Below are 20717 nucleotides of genomic sequence, written 5' to 3'. Positions count from 1 at the left end.
AAGAACTTAACTTTTGAGTATCCTCTTTGCGTGGTGCTTCTTCGACAACTCCACTCGAGTTATTCGAACCCCTTGGGTCTCTTCATTCTGGACACCATTGTCTTGGGTGCCCGCTTTTCCTTCTAACATACCGGCTCTCCCACTTGGAGACCCAACAACTCTCTTGGAAGGGTTCTTCCTTCTGGTGGCCTTCTTAGGCGGAGCATCCTAGCCTTTTGTCAAGGCATCCTAGCTTCCACAAAAAATATATATTATTGTAATATGAAACTTGGAAGTATATTTTTTATTATGTATATTATAGTTTAAAAATGAAATATAGAGGAGTAAAAGGGTTAATTTTCAACCAGTTGATTTTTTTCTAGAAGCATGTCAACATTATGAGTTATAACAACTTCCACATCTCGACAAAACCATTCAAGTACTGAACAAAGCATTTTTATTTATTTAATTATTTTTTTTCATTCAATCTGAGCACGATAAAAACTTTCCGTTGTCAATATCAAATCATATACTCACCAACACTTCGTAGCCTGTATTCTTTTTTAAGTAATTGAAGAACCTTTTCTTTATCGAAAAAAGTAAATAAAAAGGCAAAGCCACGAATGAACGAAGAGCCACACAGCTGCGGCAAGGACGACTCTCCGTGACTCGATTTGCGGGCTTCCTGCTGTGGCTCCGCGGCCTCACCTTCTCCGGTGGGTTTCTGAATCTTGACTTGGGTCTTCGCAATTCTCAGCTACCCTTGGAAATTCACGTCATACAGCATTGCGACGAATCTGAGAGACCTTCGAGGCCGTAATTATGGTCCATTGCGAAGACTTCGCTTTTATAAATTGTGGGCACCCTTCATTTATGTGCCGAAGGTTGCTTGACGTGGTCTATGTGGTTTTCTCATCCTCAACTCCGCCGAGAATAGCCGTCGATCTGCAGTGTGACGCTCGCATTTAGTACCGTCGGTAGGAACTCCCTTCCGAAGTGCCATTCCGCCCAACCCATGATAGAAGCTAGGGTTAGGGATTGGTGAAACTGTCAATATCTACAGCTTCTCAGGTTGAGCTCCCATGGAAATACTACGCGTTGGGTTTATGTTTCGAACTTTAGCTACTACTTTGCATTTTTGCATAGCCGATGTCCAAATGGCTGTGAGTGTCAGGTGTGGCCGAGTGTAAAGAAAATAGATTTACACACCATTCTGCGATGAACGGAAGGTTGGTAGACATTGCAACTCCATAATCAAGGATGAGATCATGGATTTGAAGGTGAGCTTGTGCAATGGAACAGTATGATGGCAGAAAAGGAGTGGGAAATAGGGTGCGGGTTGTTTCCGCGTGCGCAACCCAATTGATGTCAAATTGACCAGTTACAGAGAAATGTACAAATATATGTGCAGGATCGGCTCAGCGAACTGCGAAGGGTGATCTAACTGTGACGGGTGACCTCGCCTCTGTCAGATCATTAGGTCTAGAATGATGATCTGGAACACAGTGAAGCCCCCCACTCTCTATTTCAGACCCCTTGCATATGTAATACAAGACGCAAACCATAATGGCGTCGAAGAGGTGTACAAACGAGTGCATGCTTACGAGCAATGGCGCCTCCCAATACTTCTCGTGCCCGAGTGATGCATCAGCGTTCTGAATAATGTGAAACTCAAACAGGATGTCTAGCAGAGCGGCGTTTACATTAGTGATCAGAAAGAGTAGCAGCGACACCTGGAACTTTCCTTTGAGAAGTCGAATGCTTTGCACAAGAGCTTGTCTCGCATGAGCTCCTTCTAGAATAGTCACAACATAGGCAAGATTACACATGACATTCACAAATGCTAATCCCACAACCAGAGTCAGTCCAACGAAGACAACTGCCAAGAGACTCGCGTTGGTGAAGATGGTGGAGGCTTTGCTGATCCTTGAAGCAAGCCACAACAGTGCGGCAAACATGGAGCTGAAGGTTAAATACACCGAGCAAGTCCACAGGAAGGTCTGCACCAGGAGAACCCCAATTTTTTGCATGATTTCTAGAACTTCCGTCAACGTTACTCTCTTACGAATGTAGGTGGAGGCCACGACGTAAGCCACTCCTGCTTTGAGGAGTGGGGAGAATAACGCCGAGAGTGGGATGTCCACCACATTGGACATCACAATTTCGGCCAGTCTCCTGTACCCAGTTCGGTGCGACTTTTGGCCGAACCTTTGCTCCGCAGCGAGTTGCATCAGTCTGACAAAATCATCCATTACCGGAAATAGGAGCGGTACATCTGAAAGGAGTAGTATCGACAGTGGGACTGCGAAAATTAATCCCATGACAAGAAGAATACTGCTGTGTTTTCGGAGAATCGTTGTGGATTCTCGCATTATGTCCAAAACCTGCATAATGGGGTGGGTTTCAGAGTATCCAGTCCAACGAGCACTTTCCACAATGGTTTGCTTTTGACGAGCAGAGATGTAGTCAAGGAGAGCTGCCTCCTCGTCATATTCTTGAGCTTCCATATCGTTGAGCTTCCCAAAGTCCAGTGCCCTGGGCTCATGCTGCCGATCCATCGTCTTAACTCTGAACTCTGTAGGTGATTATCTAATCCGAATTCAAACTTGGAAGATTGTGACCAATTTCAGCCGAAAGAGTCACCGTAATTTTTTCCAATGAGGTTGCGTTTCTCACTAGAATTTGTTCAACAGATCTGAATTTAGGAACTGACTCCAAAATTGTGGAAGCTATGTGTCTCCTTGAAGACTCTCTCCTGCTTCGACCAAGTCAAATCATACTGCAGCGCTACCCTAGTCCTAAAAATACAGTACCAAAAACTGCTAACACGCCACTTGATTCTGACCCCCTGTTCTCAATTGGTCCCACTCTCAGAAGGCCGCGAGAGTACGTCTCAATCCAAACAAACTGATCTGCCATAACATTGCGGCAAAAAATAACACAGAACTACTTGACGTCGTTGTGATCGTTCCCACGGCAACTCGCACAACCCTGACCTAAGCAACGAAAACAAGCCTTCACAGGAGCGCTCCTCTCCACCCTAGCTGCAGATCATAATCATCGACAACTATAACCTGTTTGTTGCCATAAAACCAAACCACCACCAGAGATCTCACCAGGTCCGATCTCAGCTCATCTCATCACATCACAATACCCGATCTAATCTCGTCTCTCATAAGACAAAGAGAGAGAAACGGAATGTGCTAAACGAAGGAGATAACGGAGAACATTAGGCAATGAGGGGACTGATTGCTGCATTGAGCGGAGAGGGAGCATGATTGGGGGGTGGGGGTAGCTAGCTCGCTGCAACTTTGCTCAATAGAACAAAGCTCGGGGATCTTTGACAAAGGTAGCAAAGCTGCGATCAATCAGTCAGCCAGTCATGCTCGATGCATTTAGTCCCACCAAATCGCAGGCCACGAAGCCTATCTCCAGCTCGAACCCACTCTGTGGCTAATCGGAGACTAGGCATTCCTTGACTTGCATTATTCTCAAATCATTTCCCTTGAATGACACGGTCCAGTTCCAGACAAAATTATACACTGGGCCGTGAGTGATCGGCATCTTGGTGGACGGGCGACGAGTTCATCTCCCAGTTGCTAGCCACTCCGCCTCGGTCCTCGAAACCCGAAACTCATCACCACGTTCATCCACAATAACTACGGTTATCCTCAATCAGGCATTACACTGTTCATTCAAAGTAAACCACATTCCAGTGTGAAAAGGGTTTCGCACATTGATTGGGGATGAGAGTCAATCTGGTAATCATTGGTCTTGTTTCCGTGTGAGCTTGGCGTCAGTGAAAGGTGTTAAATGTGTTGGATGAGAAGGTAGATGGATGAATGTGTAAATGAATGGATGAAATGTATAGTCACGTGTTCATTTTAGTTACCCTGGAAGGTCACATGCTTCACATCGAGGAAGCATATTTTTACCTTTTTCTTTTCTTTTCTTTTTTTTCTTTTTCATTTCATGCTTTTGCTTTCGTTCACTGAATTTAGTATTTCCATTTCCAAGTGAAACTTTGTCAAATATCAATCCTATTGCAAATATTTTAAAAATTATACTTCTTACTATATTTTTTTATTTAATATATATATTGTTCTATTTCCATATTATCTTTAATTTCAATTACGTTAAAAAAGTGTTTGATTTCACATAATAAAAATTGCAACTTCTAAAACAATTTAAATCATGTATTACAAATTTAAAGTTAGTAACTTCTTCAAATACATGAGAATATTATTTTTCAATTAAAATTTCTAATAATCTTATTATTAAATTATTAAATATATTTATATGAATTATTATTTTATAGATTGTGTAAGTAAATTGACGTATTTTAATCCTACTAAAACCAATTATATTAATTAATTAGATTAAAACTTTAAAATATCTTGAAAAATGTTATTACAGTTGTAATAATTTTGCAAAAAAATATAAAATTAATATAAACATGTCCTATAATGTGTTCACAATTTAAACATTATTATTTCAAATTAAATACTTTGAAAAGCTATTTTATAGTAATATAGTATTATATAGATTTATCGAGATATAATTAAATATAAAGATATTTTTATCAAATATTTATGTTAATTTAAAGAAAATTACATATTATTTTTTTAGAATTTTCTTAAAAATAAAAATAAATTATACAAAATTGATTACATAAAAATTAAAATTTCACAAATAAAAAACTTTAAAAATTTTAGTATAAATTGTTAACTATAGTATATAAGCCGAAATTATTATTTTAAATGAATATCATAAATTAATAGTTGAAATTCATTTTTATTTGTTGTAGAGTTTTAGAATAAGTTTCTTTTAAAAGATATTATTTTTTTCTTTTTTTAAAAATAATATTTTTGATATATTCAAAAAAATAATAATTTATATTAGATATTTATAATTATGTGATTTAAAAAATTATAAGTTTGTTATTATATATATATATATATATATATATATATATATATTATAAAATTTAAAATTTAAAAGTTGAATATAAATTGACTCATCTAAATCTTAAATCAACACACTTTAATCTTATGATTCAATCCATGTGACTACTTTTACAGTTTAGAAATTGGAAATTTTTGAACTTAATAGACATTGACAGAGATGAATCTTAGATCTTCCTTGAGTAGAGGGAATTTGGAGTCTTTCTTTCATTGTCTTATGTTCGCTCCAATTTTAATTCCAACAAACATATTATATTACAGGGCACATCTTTACTTGACATCAAAAATGTAATAGGGTATAGATAAGATAATTGTATAGATAGAACCATGAAAGTTTTTAGAATTGGAATTAGGTTAGTGGATCAAGTAGGATCTATAGTAGAATATTCTAGAAAGAATTTAAGATAATTATTTAAATAGAATCTACTATAGAATCTTCTAAAAAAAAACTTAAGGAGGTTATCTAAGTGGAGCCTATTATAGAACCTTCTAAAAAATGAGTTTAAAGCAGTTATCTATATAGGTCCAACTACCTTGGAATATTCTAAAAAGTCTAGGGTGATAAGATAAGATATAAATAGGACTAACTAGGGCCTTTTGAAGCATCTAGTCAGGTATGGCTTTGGACCCTTTCTTTTAGTAAAATTTAGTTTTATATCTTTCTATTCACTTCTATTTTGTTCTATTTCCATTTGCTAGGTTTTGTCTTTCATGTTCTATTCTATTTAGTTCCATTCAATTTTGTTCTCGTTTGTTTTGTCCTATTTTGTGATAAGGCTTTATGTTGCTATGGATTAGAAGAGTCTTGGATTTTTGAGATAGTCTGGTCCTATCTTATTGGTATCAAAGTGAGTTTTAGACTGTTTACTTTTGGTAGCATATCAATATTCATTATCTAGTCTAAGGTTAGTTATTATCATTACACTAGGTACTTTGTTGAGGCTACCATGAGCTACTCTTAAAAAGTCAATCGAGAGGTGAAAAGGCATTACAATAGTGGAGTCTAGCGGAGAAATTATAGTATGAGAGATATGATAGAACAATCCTAGATGGAGGCTCAAATACAACACCTCTTAAGCCAAATAGCTACTTTACAAGGGCAAATAGAAGCCTCAAGGACAAAAGAGTCGACATTTGCTAGTTTGAAATTGAGTAAGTTTTGTACATACTCTGGAACTTTCAGATAAGAAGATATATGTCAATGGTTCTTTAACATGCGACAATACCTCTAATTATCTGGAACAAATACCACTGAAGTAATTATATATGCAACCAACTATTTGAGAGATGCAACAATCATTTTGTGACGACATTGAGTTCAAAGCTATGGAATTCAAGGTAGATTTTGTAATTGGGATGAATTTGAGATCGAATTTAGGAATCAATTTTGACCTATTAATATGAAAAAGATAGTGTAAGATCAATTGGCAAATCTTATACAAGCTAAGTCAATGCAAGATTATGTCTTTTGATTTAAATTCCTATGTCTCCAAATTTACAATGTTTCAAAGGCGGTGTCGTATTACGTGTTGTCTTCTCTCGGAATACACTGGGTATCTGGCTGTGGAAGGTATAGTTGTTTTTGCAAATAACAAAGAAATCCTGATAGATTTTATCCATGTATGAAGAATATAATTGAAATATCAATTTCCAAGTATTTAAAAACACTCCTCATAGCCATTTTAACCATACAATATTCCAATTGCTTTATTTCTTTTATAATTAAGTTGTTTTTGTTTTTTTTAACAAGCCCTAACCCTAGCCAGTGAGCTTTGATAAGCTGTAACTTTTGATCCAACCGTCCACTTAGTGTGAAATTTTGCACCCAAATACCAGTATAAGCCTTCTATATGCTCAGAAAATTTCAGCCCAACCCAACTTACAGATTGCAAGAAAACGCCCAAAAACCGCACTGATGACACTCGGCCACAACCTTGAAATTTGATGTAGAAACTCCAGAAGTGATTTCTCCTTTGTCAACCGTTAACTCCAGCTCAAAATTGAATAGCCACTTGATCTCCAAATCTTCTATTACCAAGCCAAAAATTACGTCGATTCAATTAGTAGATCTTCAGATATCACAGAAACCCTATCCAACCCTAGACTGCCAACTTTCGACAACCCTTTGTACTAAAACCCAAATATCTCTTGATTGCATCGTTAGATTAACACAAATTTTTGTATACACTTAGCACACCCAACTATCCAGACAATACCAAATTTTGACCCATAGATGCTACACGACTTGCACAAACCGATTGAGAATGCAAACCATCAATGTTTTATATAAAATCCGAAACACCAAAATAAACACTAACTTTGAGCAGCGATTGCTCTCCCCTCACAAATCCTAATGAAACCAAACTAGTGACCTTGAAAAGAGCTTAAAGCTAGCTCTTCGATCCAAAAACCCGATCTGAAAAAAACCCCCGTATTTTGCCCTAGGCGGCCGTTTTAGTGGCTGGAGGTCGGATTTTGACCCTGTCTCATATCCGGCCGACCCCCGGATATCAATCTAATCTATCCTAGTGGTTTTATAGCCCGATCCTACCCTCAACTTAACCCTAGTATCAACCATGCTAATAAATTATTCTTTTTATCCTTTTTTTACCATTTTATGGCCTTTCTAAGGCAATAAAAAAGTTACTACAGCCTAGAAGGTAAAATTACTAACTAGTTTTTATCTACTAGCTATTAAGTGAAGAAAATAGGATTAGAGGCTTTTATAAAAGCCTTGTAAAATATATTGAATGCTTGTTGAACCATGATAATAGAATATTAATTAAAATATCATTTTTTTGTCATATTTTCACCATATAGTCGTGTCACAACACGACAGCAGAGATGATAGATCAATTCTTACAAGGTTTGAAATGTGGGGTCCAATTAGAGGTGGAGCTAAAGAATCTACAAACATTTGAAGAGATAATTTGGATTGCAAAAAAAAATCAATGCTATAGATTTCAAAAATCATGGAGTATAACCTATATTACAAAGTCCTATGCTGCTATTTAATACTATGGTATAACAACCAATATCAATGGAGATTGATATCCTACAAAGATTATTGATACCATAAAGACAACAAATATTGGTACAAAAGGGATTTTGTTTCTATTATCGAGAGTCAAGCCATCAAAATGGAGGTTGTCCAAAATATCAAAATTCAAGTACCAACAAGACAAGGTGGATTCATAGTCTCAAAACTCAGCAAGTCGATAATGAATGAAAGCATGAAAATGAAGCTTTCTATTAAAAGTGATTAATGCCAATATTGGAGATAGCTACTGTTTCTCAGAGACAAATGGCATGGCCTCAGATAATTATAAAAATAGTTGATTGGTGCATCTAATAGGACTACTAAGGGAACAACCATGTTGAGTACTTGTAGATTGTGGCTCTACAAAAAATTGCATCTCAATTGAAATTACCGATCAACTTAGAATTAAAATTAAAGCCATCAAAAAAAGAAGTATATACCTTGTAAATGACCAAGAGAATGTATTGAGTGAAATGTATGAAGAAAAAATCTTGAGATTGAGAAACATCGATGTCTGAAGGAAGAGATTCAAGGTAACAAAGCTAAGGTATGATGTTATCTTTGGTATGCTATGGTTAAAGATGGAAAATAAATAAGTTAATTGGATAGCAAGGATAATTTTTTTTTATAGATAGAGGATGCAAGGAGACTCTTTGCACCTGCGCATCAAGTGAAGAAGAAAGATAATCTTCAACTAAAGACTTACTCATAGAGATGACCTTTATGAAGAAGCAAATACAATATAAGCAACTAGTATATATGGTAGTTCCAAATCTTGCATCAATGGTGGAAAAGACAGTCAAAAGAGTAAAATGGGTAGAACAACTCATATGGGAATATTAGGATGTCTTTCCAACTGACCTACCTAATTGAGTACCTCTTGATTGAGGTGCCCCGTTTCAAATAAAACTATTGCTTAGAGTTAAACCATCAAGTCGACCAATTTATCACCTATCACCAAAAGAACTTGGAGAGCTATGGAAGACATTAATCAAACTCTTGGAAAAAGACATGGTTTTACCCGTTGGCCTTTTCAATGCTCCAGCCACTTTCATGAGCCACATAAACAGATTGTTTTGAAACCTTTTGAACAAGTATATAATTTTTTTCATTAATGATATCCTTGTATATAATAAAATCCCTTAAAATCATGAACAACACCTATGAAAAGTGTTGCGCCAGCTACAAGATAGTCACTTCTATTGCAAGCAATCAAAATTTAAACTTTGGAAGTTGGAAGTCACCTTTTTGAGGCATGTGGTGTCTTTCGAAGGTGTGCATGTGGAGAAAAATAAGATGAAAATAGTGGAGGATTGGCCAACCTTCAAGGATATTTCTAAAGCTTGCTCATTTTTAGGCCTTATTAGATACTATCGCCAATTTATTTGGCAATTTGCTCACATTACTACCTCATTGACAAACCTATTGAAGAAAAGTGTTCCATTTGATTAGAAATTGGAGTAGCAAAATGCCTTTGATAAGTTGAAGGAAGCACTATTTACTGCTCCAATATTGCAACTATATGATCCTAATCTCCCTTGTATGCTTAACATTGATGCTTCCAACTTTGCTATTGGAGTAGTCCTTCAATATGACTTTGGTAGGGACCATCAACTTATGGCGTATGAATCACATAAGCTCAAAAAGGTAGAGCACAATTACTCTCCATGTGATTGAGAGTAATTAGCGATTGTACATACCACAAAGGTGTGGCAATACTATCTATTAGAGAAGCCAATGGTTGTTTGGATTGACCATCGATCTTTGCTACATGATTTATATCTTGAAAATAAGAAATTGCAACATCATTGTTGAGAAGAATAATTGTAGCTTATTGATATCCAACTTGAGTATGAACAAGGGCGACAACATATTGTTCCAATCAATTTATCAAAAAGACCAAACTTGAAAGAAAAATCAAAAGACAAGACAAAAATTGCTACCATTAGTAGTATCATTTCAAATCTATTCAAAGAGATAAAGATGAAAGAAGCTACGTAATAGGATGCTCATTTTAAGATGGTTAGCAATCGACTGAAGGTGGATAATATACAATATTAAGATTACATTCTTAATGATGGCTTGTTCTATTTTTTAAAAAAAATTTATGTACTCAACAATGCTAAATTCTAGACACGCATACTTCAGGAGGGACATGACATCCCAATATCTAGATATTTTAGGCAAGAAAAGACTGTAAAACGGATCTCAAAGATATGGTTTTGGGCATGTTTGGATCATGATGTTCAAGCCTTTGTACTTTCTTGTGAGTTATATCAAGATGATAAAGTATGGAATAAAACTTCTCCTAGACTATTGCAGCCAATTTTACTATTTATGGCATATTGGGAGCAAGTGACTATAGATCTCATTACGTATTTGCTGCAAACGCCTCATAATTATATTGTAGTACTTCTTTTATGGATGAACTATCAAAGCAACTTTTCTTGCCCACTATGTGCTTGGATATTGATGCCCCAACGCTTGCACGAGTCTTCTTTGATACCATCTTTCATCGCTATGGATTACTTCGTGTCATTGTTTCAGATTGAGATTCACACTTCATGAGAAGTTTTTGGCAAGCCTTGTTCAAGCTACTAGGCACATAACTTGCTATGTCTATAGCCTTCCATTATCAAACAAATGTACAAACAAAGCGTATAAATTGGGCCTTGGAAGATATGCTGCGAGTATTTGTGGTGATTCATCATAATGATTGGGATGAATACTTGTCGCCCTTGGAGTTTGCTTACAATGATAGTATTCAAGAAAGTACTGGTTATTTACCATTTTTTTCTTAATACTAGTCAACATCCAATTTTGCTTGCAATTCTCTATTGGCCATTTGAGCTTTGAAGGCTAAGATCAGTAATTTTAGGTTTTTCGCTATGGTTTTGGTAGAAATCTTGTATGATTTAAAGTTTATATAAAGAAGATATAGGCGCTCAAAGTTAAGGTGTTGATTTTGGAGCTACTGTCACTATTTTTGACAGAATGCACGCGTGCGGGGGGTAATTGAGGATGGGCGACCGCAACTAGAAAAAACACTTTTGCGGCTATAATTTTTTTATACTGCTTGCTAGATTCGAAGTAACAATGAAAGAGTTATTGGATTTTGAAGTCAGCACATGCAATCTAAGAGTAGTAAGTGACTCGATTTACTAGTGGTTGTGTCTTGAGCTATATCTTGAGCAATTTGACAAGGTTTTGGCTCAAAATTTTAGGAAATGTATAAATTTATGTTAATAAACCTTTGTACATAAGTTTAATGACATTTGAGTATTGGGTTCTTGAGATATTAAGAAAATATTGCTCAGGTGCTTGTAAATTAGGATTTAGAGTATCTATTAGGGTTTCTTAGATGCCAAAAGATGGAATGATTTTCATGTTGGTTTGTTTTGAAGTAAAACTTAAGGATAAATTCTACCTATTCTACAAGTTTGAAAGAAACTGAATGGTTAGATCAAGAGTTATGAATTTTTAAAGTTTGGGAAGAGAAAATCCTTTGCGGAAAAAATATATTTTAAAGAGATTATGCTATATTTTGAATTTTGTGCAAAATAAAAGAGTTTTGGAAGCTAAGACAAGATACATATAAAAATTTAAGCTAAACTTTCTATAGCTAGATACCCAATGTATTCCCAGATAGTAAATCACGCTATATGACAACGGATAATTATCGAAAACACAAGACCTTCTAGGAGGGTGATTAAGTATTACTCTCTAGTGCCAACTTGCCACTTGCTACATCAATCCAAATCCATAAAGTAGCACCTCGGTGACTTGGACCTTTCTCTATTTCTACAATGATTTTTGATGTCGCATACTACCTTGAGCTTTTGCCACATATTTGCGTCTATCTAATCTTTCATGTTTTGGAAGTAAAGGAATTTCATATTGAGCCAAAGTGCTTTTTAGATCGATACTAATAACCACCACTACTAGTTGTAGTTGATGACCAACAAGAATATGAAATAGACAACATTTTAGAACATTGCTACTTTTATCATGATAGTAGACATCCACAACTTCAGTACAAAGTTCTTTGGAAAGGTTATCGCATTCATGATGCAACATAAGAACCTGCACAAACCTCCCTTTTACCAAGAAACAATTCAAAGATACCATTTGGAGCAAAACAAGGACATTTTGCATTAAAGGAAGAAGATTAACTATAACAAGATATAAATAAGATAATTATATAGATAGTTAGAATCATGGAAGTTTTTAAAATTGAAGTTAGGTTAGTGGACCAAATGGGATCCATTGTAGAACATTCTAAAACAAATTTAGGATGATTATTTAGATCAGATCTACCATAGAACCTTCTAGAAAAGACTTAGGGCGGTTATATAGGTGGAGCCTACCATAAAACCTTCTAGAAAAGGAATTTAAGGTAGTTATTTTAATGGGGCCTATCACCTAAGAACATTCTAAGGTATAAATAAGAGTCACCAAGGCCTTTTGGAGCATTTGATCAAGTATGGCTTTGGATCCTTTTCCTTAGTAAAATTTGATTTTGCATCTTTTTGTTCAGTTCACTTTTGTTTCCATTTGCTTAGTTTTGTCTTTCATGTTCTATTCTATTTAGTTCTGTTCAGTTTTGTTCTAATCAGTTTTGTCCTATTTTGTGATGAGGCTTTATGTTGCTGTGGATTAGAAAGAACTTGGATTTTTGAGATAGTCTGGTCTTGTCTCAAAAAAGTAGTCACAAAGATTGAATCATAGAAGATAGATTAAGTTGAGAAATAGGTGAATTGATTTAAGATTTAAGTATATTAACAAATTATTGTTAATGATAAGTTTTTATTGTATTAACAACTAAAAAAAAATCAACTTTAGTATTGTAATTTTTTTTGCATCTAAATCTTAGAATAAAAATATTTTGATACATTTCTTTATTCTTCGTAATGTATCAAAGTTATAACATGAATCAAACTTGAATCTTAAAAAATATATCATTGAATATTTCTAAGCTAACTTATTAATTTTCAATCTTAGAACTATTTTTAAAATTAGTATCAAATTTAATTTGTGTTGGTTTGAAGCATATAATTTCTTTTTTTAAGTTTAAAGTTTATTATTAATAAAGAAATATTTAATAAATGTTTTCAAAAAATGAATTTAATACGCAAAATTAAATAAGTTTCTAACTCTTACATAAATTAAAACATTTAAAATCAAAGAATTAAAATTTTACTATATAAGGAAACAAAAGATTAAATATAAAATGTGCCATAATTTAATTTCTAATTATAAATTGCCCCTTCGAAACTTTATGATGACATTGGAAATTATTTAAATCAACATAGTATAATTGTACTGTTTATTAACATGTACACAATTCTTGACTTATTTAACTGAAATTTACACTTAGAAACCAATGTCCAATGGAATAATTTCACAATACAATATTCTAAAAATAATACTTCTTTAAAAACAACCAATATTAGGTTTTAGTGAAGAGTTTTTAAGTTAGTTTTAAAAACCAACCAATCAGATGTAACAATTTCAACCTCAAATTTGCCTGCATGTGGTATTGCCACAAATTCAATGTTTAAAATCAATGAAGATAATAACTTGTTATTAAAGATTTTTTGAAGCTTGTTTTAAGAGCATACTAACCAAAAGAAAAGCAATGCAATTTTTTTTTTTGCCTCAATGTGTCAATGTAGAAGACTGGCAGTATGAAATCATTGGAAGTATTAGCTAGCAACCAACAGAAGGTGACAACCTTAACCTTTGTTAACATTTATATGGCTATTGACTCCCTTCGAAAGGCAGTCCTCTTTATAGAAAGAATTTACTATTGTTTAACTAGACAGTAAAATAGCACTTCTTTGTTTGAACGGTTAATTTATATCACAGGTTAAACTTCGGTACGTTTCCAATCCATCTAAAACATTTCCAAAGATGCACATTTACATGCACCCAACAAGTCTTTCCTGCCCTACTGGTTTAGAAGCTGCACTCGTATGACCTGGTCTTCTAAATGGTCATCCAAGTTAATCTTTAAGCAGAATCCAATTCAACGACTGTGAGGCTCTGGACATGGCTCAAGACCAGTATAAATATAAATTTAAACCACTATGAAACAGCACCCACAAGTCAAATAAGCAATTATAACATTACCGAAACAGCGGGTATTTATTATTAAAGGTTCATAATATTACATTTTGTCATTTGCAACAACTTGATCTCAAACCTGGCGTTAGAGTCTTCACTTGGCGTTCAACCGCTTTACGTCCGTTTTATTGTCTTCGATGTAAGCAGTCACAATGTCTTTCATGCTCCTGTGTTACACACAAACATGACCTTAAATATGAGCTCTATAAGCTTGGGATATCAGGTCCAGAGTCCGATACGGTACCACTTCACGTTTCCAGACTCTGTGAAAGTCTCTATGCTTTCTCTAACTTAGCAGCAATTACGCAATGAGAATTTGAAAGGAACAGAACAGGTTAGAGACACAAGCTTCAATTCACTTACTTGTCCACATGGAAGCCGAGAGAGTTGGCAAAAGGAGTATCCACGAAGCCCGGCCAGCTGTACACAATCTTTTCGATGACAGGATCACGCTCCCAAATTACCTGTGCTCAAGTACAGATGCGGTGGGTGGCGCAATTCATGCAAAGGAAATATCCAGACATGCCAATAAAGTAAAATAAAATATCTTTACAGATTTTAAAGTCCTCAATTTCTGATTCTGCCTTTCAGCCATCGCGAAGGTCTCTGGAAGCCTAAAAAACTGATTAAATGGCCTCAACTTGGGTCACCTTGCGGGAATTCAGTAGGCCAACACATTATCAAAGTTCTTGATTGTAGACGTTTAAATAGGCTTACCAGTTTGGTATCGCCACCGACCTCTCCCAATGCTTCTACCATCTCCTTGGGAGTGGTCTGCATAGTACCATACTTGATCTAAGTCCGCGAAGAGCAAACAGTGCGACATCATCAACAATCGTTTATGAAGTAATCACAATCAAAGGTAGGAAGAAGACTTCTCACAGTAAAGCCCGGCAGAGTTATGGCTCGCTCATTTCCTTTCAAGCTCTCGATGCTCATGGCATGCGTTAGATTGCGCACCACAGTCCTTGGCGACTGGAAATAACACACATTGGTTAAGTTTTGGGCGTACAACTACAAGGATACTCAAATAGAACGCCTAAATAGCTAACTGGAATAGAACCTGCACACACCTGCATGAAAAGTGGCCAACTTGGGTCGACAGGGCAAACCGCAGTTTCTCCCTTCAGTGGCTCCCGAATGATGGAGGAACAAAAGGAGGATGCTGCAGTATTGGGACTATGGAGGAGAAACATTTTAGTATTCAATTAAAATCAACAATGAATAAAGAACAATCTTCATGGAGGATTGATAATGTACAACTTGCAAAAATCGTCTAATTGGAAGTGGTTGTTCCGTACCTGCCAGGTCTGACAACAATTGTTGGAAGCCTGAGACACCGTCCATCAACAAAGCCCCTTCGAGTAGCGTCGTTTATCAAAAGCTCACTAATCAATTTCTGTTCACGCGCATCAAGATGCACTATCAGATCATGAAAACAAATGCGTTCGTGCAATCTCAGACATTTCCATCTTCAGGATCATTATTTCAAGTATTCTCTTATTTCTGTTTCCAGGGTTAGGCCCCGAGAAAGATAACAAACCTATTCAATTAACCACGGGTTAATTTGTGCACCTGTGTGCCATAAGAGGACTGAGGAAATGCAGTGGTAGTATCTGTGAACTTTGTTTCTCCATCTACTCCCTCCTTCATACACAATAACAAAGTTATGGACATACTTTACATAATTTGCAGAGTCTAGAGCAATCATACAAATTTATGAAAGCAAAGTGTAATCAACGAGTCACGATGGACAAAGCGAGAATGAAGAGTTTAGCGCCAGGTTTGAGAATGGCCTCTTGTCTGTTCCGCTACTCCTGACATATCTAGTGGAAGTTTGAGGGATCCGGCTCCGCATTACCACAATACTTGCTGGCAGGGGCCCATAAACGGCAACAGAACTGGAGAACACCAAACGTGGGCAATGCCCCATATCTTTACACCGCTTGATAATTGCCCTCGTTCCATCAACGTTCGCCTGTGCAGAGAAGGCTGAATCAGTAAATATCCTTCAAATCATGCAAGTAACATAAAGTAGCTCCATCCAATTGTCCACAGATCAACGAGCAATACGAGGAGGTCCATACCCTTAAACCCAACTCGTAATTGGCCTCCGAGCCTGAACTAGCCAGCGCTGCCAAGTGATATATCCTATGCAAAGATTACTCCCTCTTTTGTTAGAAGATAGGGACGAATTGCTTGGCATAAAATTTAGCATCCCCGCATCGAAGCAATGGGTCAGGGTGATGTTTCCACACCTGTGTACATCTGCGGTGATGACGCTCTCGAGAAGCTTGGCGTCAGCTACGTCGCCAGTCACCTGCTCCATCGTTACAATCTCCCCGATTAGTCCCCATCAAACATGCTTTCAAACATCGTCAGGGAATTGTTAACAAACATGTAAACGAGTACGCATTGTGTAACCCTTAATCGAGTATTTCGAAGAAGAAGCTCGTGCTGGCGCAATTCCAATATCCAATCGAATCAGCTTCCAATTACTTTCCACAGGCTACACCAGGGTTGGAGAGAAGGGCATCCGCGTCCATTCCATCAAACACCCCTTGCGATCCATACGGCGTCGTCACATCCGATCCCAACATGGCAAAGAATTAGAGCGTAGAATCATTAATTGCATCTAGAGATACGACGAGAATTCTGTTAAGGAATGCAGCAACGCACATATTCAGCGTCAGGCACGGGGTTGGATGGTGGCGGAGAATGGTCCAGAAGAATGAGATTGCGGTGGTATAAGGCGAGGTGAGTCGCCAACAAATTGCCCAGAAAACCGCATGCTCCCGTAATGAGCACCTTGCCGTCGTCCATCGCTGGTCCTTACTTCCTCAGCTTATGTACAGAACAAGTAATGGACAGGACAAGTAATGGAAACCCAACAAAAAAAACAACCCCCACGCCCCCAGACACTCTCCAAGTTTCTAAGACACTGGAAACAAGATTGATGCTTTACAAGAACAATCAGTGCTGAGGGCACTTTCGATAAGAATAGAGCAGATTCCAATGACAAGAATATCTGGAGCTTCTTTGTTTGATGTAAGCTGATTTCACCCCAGTAAGGTTCACAGGATATGGCTAACTTACTCGTTACCTGACGATGTTAAATGTCACAGGGAATATTACCCGTAGTCAGAGTTCTGGTTCTGACATAGTTCTAGACTTGTTCACCTCTCACTCGGACTTGGGTTCTAACATGCTTGTAGTGTCAGATTCAGAATCATCGTTCAATTTAGAATTTTCAGGTTCGAATTGCCAGACCAACAAATTCGCTACGCAACATGATACATTTTAACAGGAACAAATTTAGGTGTGGAGTGTTGAAATGCGAGATGCATGATTGAAGAAAAGGAAATACAGTGCAGTGAACCTGGAGGCCGGAACCCATCGGACAAATAGTGCAGTTAATATTTATCTGAAAACTGTCGGGTGAGCGGCGATTTTGTGGACATGATAACTTAATTTACATCTTCAGATATACAGTTGAAGTGCTACAACCATTCTGGACGGTGAAAAAACAATTGGGTTGGACTAGGATGGATACAAAACTAGTGGCAGCAGGTCGCCCTGTCTCATTCTGGTGCACAAGCTTGGGTGGCTAGAATTGAAGTACAACTACACATCTACTTCATGTAGAGTGTTTCATTTAGGATGCTACCACTGGTTGATACCGACTTGCTACCCACGGTGCAAGTTCTGTGTTGTCTGGATCTCTTTGGTTTAGACGATAATAGTTGGACCAGTGACAGTCCAGCGGACCTTCCACTAAACCGCCCTTGTCAGAATCGTAAAGACACAAGGGCAACCAATCTACTCCTCCGTTGATGCGCCTCTCTCTTTCCTTTGGGTACGCTAGAGGGGATTGAATGTATCTGCATGGCCAACAAACCATTTTTTAGAATGTTCATATTACCTACTTTATTACTCATTTAACTTATTCTGCATACATCTGATCGGGATATAACTATAATTAACATAGCACTTTGACGACTAATTCCTGGTTCGTGAGAAAGTAAACCGAATTACTGATTATAGAAATTTGAAGTAAATAAGGAGTGAAGAAGTGAAGACAGGTAAGAAAAGCCACTTGATTCAACTCAATTCCGAGGAATTTACTTTAAGTAGTTAAACTGATTCAATAACAGTGGCCCCAATTGAGCATTGAAGGAAGAGGAATACCTGATACCATCCAAGGTTGCATCCCAACAGAAGTGTGTGTGGCCGAACACATGGCATGCAGTTGGACTTCCGTGACGTCCATGTATAGTGCGCAACCTTGCCTCCAACCAGTCGGAGCCTGTGATTTTCGGTAGATTGGGATAAAATAGCATGCGCTTTTCTGGACATAATTCATACCTACACACGAGATCATCCATATAATAGTTAGAATCAGTCATCAAAAGAGTGCAGAATTATTCATTGAAAAACTCAACATTCAATGCTTGTGATCGTTAGGATCTCATCAACCTGCGTAGTAATATACAAATTCTCTTTTCGTACATCTTCCAAATCCTCTACCATTTTAACATATGGTTCCAACGTGAGATCTTATCATGCCATAATCGAGGAGCAACATACTTTAAATCAAAGACTCAAAATGAGAGACTATGAATTGGCAGCAATGAGTAATGAACGAGTACCGAGGCAGAAAATGAGAGAAAGTAATAATTTGACAGTCTTCCTGATCCTTCGCAACTTCCCTTTGAAACTCTTCCCTATTGAGTTCGTCAAAATAACGCGCAAGACATCCATCATTCATATCATCAAGCGGAAGTGGCCACTTGCATAGTCGATAGTCTGAAGCAGCCTGCATACAGACAAGCTAAACATCAGACAAACTTGAGAGATAGCTAACAAATGTAAGGGATAAGGGAAGCAGACTTGTCGCATGCAGGACATAATACTGTGAAAATTTGTAGCGTCCTTACGAAAAATAATTTCTGAGGTTTCCATCTGATCTTGTAGATACAGCCTATTTACCTAGAAGTAACAGTAAGAATACCTTGTGTGGTGGCCGAATATTGTACCCTAGAATGTCTTTCTCTTTATCAAAACTCTGTAGCACGAAGTAAAAAAATGAGTTAAAATACAAAATGTCGGTACTACAAGTGCAAGACAGTGGAACAACTGCCAAGCTCATCAAACCCACACTTCGTATTCCATCATGCCTAAATTTTCTGACGAACTTATTAATAACGCTGTCAAGCTATCAAGAATGGAAGCATGCGTTCATAAGGTGAAGGGGATCATCAATTCATTGCCTGGTGATACCATGAAAGAATCGGATAAATCCAGACCCCGTTCAATTTCTTGGGAGTTGTATATACACCAAGTGATTTGCACGTATCATCCAGCATGCCCAGTTTCAGTACAGAATTCACCTGACAATCAACAACAAAGAAAACCTAACAAGCCTTAGTATCTAAAGGAGAAACATTTTGCATTTTTATTTTTATTTCTTTTTTAATAAAATGTTTACTAGTCGACCTTAATCTCAGGTGTTACGGCAATCTTAAGAATTGGCAGAATAATCCAAGTAATCAACTATGCAACCTCTTCCGGAGAGTATTCAGCAGGGAGAAACATCATCAATGGGGACGTCTTACTTACATCGTCACCTTCAGTGCTTTTGCACCACAAATCATGGTTTCCGGCCACAAAAAACACATGCTGGAATTTCTCTTTCAAGATACGCATCGCTGTAGTGAATGTGTCCAATGAGTTTGCAACATCGCCAGCAACAATGAGCGTGTGTGGCAGATATGTAGTAGAAGAAAGGCACTTCACCCACTCCATATTTGCCTCATAGTCTGTGTGAAGATCTGAGATTGCGTAAACCCTCATTGTAGAAGGACTCAAGGGAGGTTGAGTGTCTTGTTTAGGAATCAAGGGCATGAGACCCTTTCCTCTCCTCTTTTTGTCTTCTCGGGGCAATCGTGAACATCTAACACATATTCAACATCCGTGAACTTGTGCAAACGAAGCCGCTAGCATTGAATCTAAGAGTAATTCGATGAAGATTGCAGGTCTTTTGAATAAAAAGAAGAGTACAAAGTTTTTTGACCATGTCGAATTACATACCTGACAATGGTTCTACACTTCCACGTCGAAGAGGGAAGAAACTGAAAGCGCTGCGAACTTTGTGATTGTCCTGTGCCAAGCGCAACTAACCACCAGGGTCTTCTAGACCTGCATAACAAGCTCCGACGCATCAAACGCTCATACTTAAGCGGGAGAGCTTGACATGCACACATGTCGCATTCGACCACGGGCACCTCCGTGGGAGCCAAATGACCCCAGTAACAAAACAAGCAATACTTCCCAATTGCAATTGATATTCCTCACATGAAGGGTGTGATGGGTGGTGAGCAATCAATACTTACGGGTCATAGACGTGATGCCGCTGGATAGCAATATTGGAACCGCAACTGCTGTGTGCCCCAACAAACACGGTATCCCGCATCCCACAATGTGTTTCAAAAGTCAATTTACAGAAAACTTCCTGTCGAAAGCTTTTCGAATGACTGATTGCGTCAGTCAAGTTCCGAGATAGAACCTCAATAGAACAGTCCGCTTGCTCTCTTCCCGCAACTGGGCTA

The 20717-nt window shown here is 37.3% G+C and overlaps 3 protein-coding genes across 3 annotated transcripts; all 3 read right to left on the bottom strand.

Annotated features, from left to right (window-relative positions):
* Positions 1-1283: 1283 nt before the first annotated feature.
* LOC112280923 (uncharacterized) lies at positions 1284-3468 on the bottom strand. Its single transcript, XM_024516884.3, has one exon. It carries the CDS (start codon positions 2535-2537, stop codon positions 1398-1400), a length of 1140 nt encoding a protein of 379 aa, XP_024372652.1. The 5' UTR covers positions 2538-3468; the 3' UTR covers positions 1284-1397.
* A 10635-nt stretch (positions 3469-14103) lies between these two features.
* LOC112281209 (uncharacterized) lies at positions 14104-17061 on the bottom strand. The gene is made up of 11 exons (XM_024517465.3): positions 16789-17061; positions 16368-16429; positions 16197-16260; positions 15971-16087; positions 15685-15756; positions 15411-15508; positions 15183-15288; positions 14992-15084; positions 14827-14883; positions 14473-14573; positions 14104-14276 (listed from the first exon to the last, which is right to left on the bottom strand). The coding sequence occupies exons 1-11, from the start codon at positions 16930-16932 to the stop codon at positions 14204-14206; spliced, it is 987 nt and encodes a 328-aa protein (XP_024373233.1). The 5' UTR covers positions 16933-17061; the 3' UTR covers positions 14104-14203.
* A 497-nt stretch (positions 17062-17558) lies between these two features.
* LOC112281206 (uncharacterized) lies at positions 17559-20703 on the bottom strand. The gene is made up of 8 exons (XM_024517462.3): positions 20502-20703; positions 20200-20307; positions 19729-20062; positions 19380-19499; positions 19121-19174; positions 18759-18925; positions 18298-18474; positions 17559-17990 (listed from the first exon to the last, which is right to left on the bottom strand). The coding sequence occupies exons 1-8, from the start codon at positions 20579-20581 to the stop codon at positions 17765-17767; spliced, it is 1266 nt and encodes a 421-aa protein (XP_024373230.1). The 5' UTR covers positions 20582-20703; the 3' UTR covers positions 17559-17764.
* Positions 20704-20717: the final 14 nt, after the last annotated feature.

Source organism: Physcomitrium patens, chromosome 4 (genome assembly GCF_059467195.1).
Source record: "Physcomitrium patens ecotype Gransden chromosome 4, ASM5946719v1, whole genome shotgun sequence".
Taxonomy (NCBI): domain Eukaryota; kingdom Viridiplantae; phylum Streptophyta; class Bryopsida; order Funariales; family Funariaceae; genus Physcomitrium; species Physcomitrium patens.
The sequence above is the reverse complement of the archived record's forward strand: the minus strand, read 5'-3'. Positions and strand labels throughout refer to the sequence as shown.